Source organism: Phaethon lepturus, unplaced genomic scaffold (assembly GCF_000687285.1).
Source record: "Phaethon lepturus isolate BGI_N335 unplaced genomic scaffold, ASM68728v1 scaffold27674, whole genome shotgun sequence".
In the NCBI taxonomy this organism is placed as follows: Eukaryota; Metazoa; Chordata; class Aves; order Phaethontiformes; family Phaethontidae; genus Phaethon; species Phaethon lepturus.
This window is the reverse complement of record NW_010535912.1, coordinates 1,431-6,778: the sequence shown is the minus strand read 5'-3', so window position 1 is coordinate 6,778 and position 5,348 is coordinate 1,431. Positions and strand designations below refer to the sequence as shown.

Genomic DNA, 5,348 nt, shown 5'->3' with positions numbered 1-5,348 from the left:
TTTTGCTCTGTTGCAAGGCGTGTCCCTCGGGAATGCCCTGTCACGGTCAGGCTGTTCTTGGGACTAGGTCTAATAGCTGATTGAGCTGAGGCTTGTCCCTAAAGCCACACTTTGGGGCAACACAGGCTCCTGCAACTCCCCTTCTCACTGCTCCTGGTAGCTCCCTCCCTGCCTGCATTGCCACCAGCACCCAGAATGAGCAGGTGAAGGGATGGGATGAAAGATCACACAGGTGATCTTCCCACCAGCCAGCCTCCCATGGGCAACGTGCGTTTGTCTCCTTTTTGCACCAGGAAGTAGGAGGAGAGCGCTCCTAAGCGACCAGTGTGGCCCCAGCTGTGGCCCAGGCTCTGGCTGAGCCCTGTTCCCAAATAACTATCTAGGGATACACCTCCTGGTGCTGGCTGGGGACGCTCCCGGCTGAGGGACAGACCCACCTGAAGGGACCATAGAAGCATGAAGCAAACTTGGCACTGTAGCTCATCACTGAGACCTGCAGAGGAGAACAGAGCCGTGAGCGCCTAAAGCTTGGGATGCATCCTCGCACTGGGGCCGTAGTGATTCCCTCCCCCAGCTGTTTTATACTCTGCCCCACATCCTCCTTCCCCTGCCAGAGGCCTGACACCTCACTGTCTCCATGTCCAGACAAGGACATTCCCTTCCTGTGTGCACCAGGGCAGGGAAATGCCTGTGGCACGTCCCAGTGCAGCTTCCCTTTTAGACATGGCTCCTGCCTTTGGCACACACAGATCCTGAGCTCACCTTGTTGCCCAGGTCATTAGAGATCAGCGCCTTCTTCATGGCTGCGATGCGCCCATCCATCATATCTGAGGGGGCAACGATGTGGCAGCCTGCAGGGAAAGACCAGAGATGCTGGGAAGTGCCCGAGGCTGTGACTCTGCCAGCAGGAGGAGGTGACCCCAGAGCCAAAGGGGCCGCGGGTGCCTGCAGCTCCGCCAGGGCCAGCATGTGGAGGGCAGGGGCAGCTGGAACCTCCAGCTCAGAGCAAAAGCACTCCCAGCTGGAGCTGGGCCCAGTTTGCTTTGGGGCCTGCTGGAAGTGAGAGGGGGTGAGTCTGTGAGCGTCAGACTTGGGTACTGCTGCCAGGACATTCCTCACCTGCTTTGGCGTAGGCCAGCGCCACTTCTGCCAGCCGCTGGCAGCTGATCTCGTTCTGGATGGTGCCGTCTTCACGCAGGATGCCTAGGAGACAAACCCGGGGTTAGATGAGGGGCCAGCCACATGACTGCCTCGATCCCTAGGGTGGGAGCATGGGTCTCGCTATAGAGATGCTCAGGGCAACAGTGGGGAACGTGTTAGAGAGCTGGATAAGAAGGGGAGGACGAGGAGACGCAGGCGCAGCCCTCCAGGGACTGGACACAACACATGGCTGCTCCAGGGAAGGGAAGACAGAGATGGGGTACACAGATGGGCGCTCAGACAGATACAGATGGCCAGGGAGTGGGTGATTTAACCACCTGTGCCTCCCACCCTGCTCTCAAAACCCAGGAGAGGTCTCCCAGGCTCAACTGTACCGGTACCAGGGAGCCCAGTCTTGGGGCAGGAGCTGGCCATGCCCCACCAGCACCCAGAGCTCCTCAGCAGAAAACAGCAAACCCCCCAGAGACTCTTAGTCCCGGGAAGGTGCCCAAAGAGCAGCCCGGGACCCCAGGCTGTGCACTCACCACAGTGCCCGTGTGAGGTGTAAGGGCACAAGCAGACATCACAGGCTATGAGCAGCTCTGGGAAGGTGGAGCGGATCTTCTTGATTGCCTGGATGGCAGGTGTGTCCTCTGCGTCAGCAGCAGAGCCTCTGTCATCCTGTGAGAAGAGAAATGCTTCAGCACACAAAGCCAAGAGCTTCCCACCAGCTCCTCCGTGGCAGCAATTGTGCCCAGGAAACATTCTCTGAACCTTGAGACCGTGTAATGCAGAGCAGTGTGACCACCAATGATCGAAAAGAGTGACAGAGCAGTGCCTCTGAGAAGTGAGTGCAGGTCTTGGCCACCCGCGAGATCTCTGGGAGCTTTTTGAGTGTTGCTACAGTCTCCCATCCCTGTCCTGCTCTGCTGAGCAGGGTGCAAGCCCAGAGACCTTGAACAGGCCCTGTTTGATCAGGAGACTCTCAGCCCCACATGGTCTCCCAACACCCCTGTGGCTACCCCAAGCCACCTGCCACTACCACGCACACTGACCTTGTGGACCTTGCTGGGCACCCCAAAGATGAGCACACACTTCAGACCATCCTCGATGAGGGGACGCAGCATCCCCTCCAGCTTGTTGACTCCGTACCTGAGAAGAGCAAAGCCGAGGGAGCTGCCAGGCACCCAGACCTGCTCTGTGGGGCGAGCTGGGCTGTGAGCAATCCAGCATCCACAAGCATCCACACCAAGCAGCAGCTGGAGGTACAGGGGAGGTGTTTCCTGAATGCTGGGAGGAACAATCCAGGACCTTATCTAGGGCTACAGGAGCGTTATCTACCCGGCATGGACACTCTGCTCTGAAAGGACGAGCATGCCCTGCCCTTGGATCCCTTATCTTGGCTTCCCTGTTGCGGATCCAGCCCACCTCCCCACAGGACCTTCCCCCTGGGGCCTCTCTGACCACAGCCCTGCTAATGCAGCAGCAGATGAAGATGGGAGCTGCCAGTCCAGCCAGATCTAATGCAGGACCAGAGCCCATGTCCTTGCACGGGTTTTCTAGCTGCTGCTGGAAACCCCGTTCCCTTCCAGCTTCCCTGTGGGCCCAGCCCATACAATGTGCAAGCGGGTTGGGACATGACAAGACCCTGGCACTATCCCTGCCAGTACTGGTACTTTCCCATCATCCCCGGTACAATTCCCTCCGCTTCCATGGTGGACGAATGCTCCTGCCCTACCTGATCCTGGGGGATGCCCAAGGCAGGGACCACAGAGTTTGGAAGCGTCACCCCTTGCCCACACTCATGTCATCACCCCAGGCCATACATCAACCCTGCTTGGGCATGGGGCACAGCAGCGACTGGCACACAGCTTGGAGGGGGTTGAGTTCTTACCTGGCTTGTCCAGGCAGGCTGGGGATCAGCTCCACTGCATCAGGGCTGTCACTGCAGGAGGTGGATGGGAAGAGATGTGAGGACGTGGTGTGAGAAGGAAGCCCCTACCCCAGGCAGGGTTTCCCGCAGGGAATCTTTTGGGGAGTCTGAACCTGTCTGTCTAAGAGCTCAGGGAGCACCTAAGTCAGTCAACCTGAGCGTAGTCCATCCCTAACCCAGAGAGCCAGGGCTCACTCACGTGACAAAAATAGGGTAGATGAGGTTGGAGGCATCAAAGGTGGTTGCTGTACACTGCCAGGAGCGTAGCAGAGGGTGGAAGTAGCCGCTGTGAAGAAGGGAGTCTGCCTGCATCTTGGGCGTTCACTAGGAGGCTGTGGAAGAAGACCCTGAAACACCAAAAGAAACCACAGGCTGGTTAGTGGCAGTGTCCTGGTGAGCCACTGCTATCGGCAGATGTGAGGAGGAGGTTGAGATCCGGGCAGCCGTCCTGCTCCGGGCACCCGCGGGGAACACGAGCTGCAGCCCAGCCAGCTTCAGCCCCACTCTCCTGGGCGCTGCGCCGTGCCAAGTGCGTGTTGCAGGACCCTGCATCAGCAGTCACAACAAGGCACTTCCTATAAACAGGGATGATGCCGACTCCTCCCCACAAAACTTCCCAATTCTGGATGTGAAACCACCAATTTACAGCTACGAGCATCCTCCCGCAGCAGGACCACGTTCACAGGGTTCAACACTACCACCATCAGGCTCCGTCTGTTTTAGCTTGTGTAACTGTACCAGCAGTTTTCTAATGATGAGACAGTTGTTGCTTAATTTGTTTTACTTTTGCTTAACGCTGTGTAGTTGTGCGATACAGCTTTTGTAATCAGAGCATTCAAAAGCCGCTCTGCGTAGCATGAAGTGCGTACAGCCACGGTGTACAGGTGCAGTTAGAAAAGAGTGTGGGCACTGGATGAGAGACGTGCAGGATCATCTTGAGGACACCAGGGCTTTAAACCCTGCAGTCACACAACTGGTGGCCACTTACTGCCAGATAAAGAAACACCAACTGGGGAGTTGGGCAAAACTGATTTCAGGGGTAGCAACGAGCAGTTACTCAACATACATAAATCAAGTGTTACATATATTATTGTTGAAACTTTTTCTGTAGCAATATATACTTTTTCTGTAACATTTAGATCTAGTAAGGATTCTGTAATTAGACCATTGAGATTTAAATTTCCACTAGCACTAAATTCTCACCAACGTGTGATTGGTGAGAGTGTGACGGAGGGGCTGGGGGAAGGTGGCTGCCCCAGGATGAGGCATTTGGCTGCAGCACAAGGGAGCAGCTGTTACGGCCCTGGGAACCGCAACCCGATAACAGACTGTTTGTACAGAGCAGCTTCAAGGACTCTGCTGGCCGCACACCCAGGGCCGCATGCCACAAACGCCCCGAGCAGAGGAGCCGGTGGTGCCCCGGGAAGCAAACAGCAGAGTCCCCACTGGAGACCACAGATTTTGTTTTGAGAACTGAAACTGGAGACAGCTGGAGACGGGCTGTTGAAAGAGCCGTAGGCATTCCTCCGCTGGCAGCCCCGGCCAGGGCAGGGCTTCCGATGGCAGACAGAGCAGACGTGGGGATGGGACCTGTCTCAGGGCAGCAGCCCCACAGTCCCTTGTCCTGTCCCAGGAGGGACACCTATTTTACACACTCAAGATCCTTCAGATATTCTAGTGCTGAGCCAAATTCTTGGTCTGTGTCGGGCCACCCCACTGCATAGGGCACTTGTAATATAGGGGCATCACGTTCAGTCCAGGGCTTGAACCGAGTCTCTCGTACCCCTAGCATCCATCACCCCTGCTTGGGGATGGAGAAAAGGCACCTCTTGATTACTTCCAGGCTTACATGTATAAAAACACTGCATAAAAAAATTGGATGGTGCTTGCGGGGGATGTGGACCAGCTGACGGGCATGCTGGCAGTGTCACGGCATCACTTGGCAAGTAATTTTTAGCTCCGGAAAGCTGCCGCTCTGGTCCTTACTGGCAGGGAAGGGGACAGCCCTTGGGTGAACGGGAGTTGGCAGCCCCAGCACAGCAGCTGGGCTGCTCAGGCAGGTCTCCAGGCAGGGCTGCAGGCAGGGCGCAATTGAGAACAAAGGGCTCAGTGAACAAAATCCACCTCGAGAATCCAAAAAATGCTTTGAAGAGTTAATCCTACAGGAGGAAGGGGAGGGAGGACAGGGTGGGACTGGAGGCACCTGACTGTATGGGACAGATAGAGACCACAGCTCCAGAAACTGCCCTCTCTGGGGCACGAGGAGATGGGCACC

At 56.5% G+C, this 5,348-nt stretch overlaps 1 protein-coding gene across 1 annotated transcript in view; it reads right to left on the bottom strand.

The window, feature by feature from the left end:
- Positions 1-3,385, bottom strand: part of ALAD (aminolevulinate dehydratase) — a gene marked incomplete at its 3' end in the record, with an annotated part of 4,412 nt that extends 1,027 nt beyond the window's left edge. The window contains exons 1-7 of the mRNA XM_010286012.1: positions 3,273-3,385; positions 3,035-3,085; positions 2,196-2,292; positions 1,686-1,821; positions 1,120-1,203; positions 763-851; positions 438-493 (exon numbers count right to left, since the gene is read on the bottom strand). Coding sequence (XP_010284314.1) covers positions 438-493; positions 763-851; positions 1,120-1,203; positions 1,686-1,821; positions 2,196-2,292; positions 3,035-3,085; positions 3,273-3,385 — 626 coding nt within the window. The remainder of the gene's footprint in view (positions 1-437; positions 494-762; positions 852-1,119; positions 1,204-1,685; positions 1,822-2,195; positions 2,293-3,034; positions 3,086-3,272) is intronic.
- Positions 3,386-5,348: the final 1,963 nt, after the last annotated feature.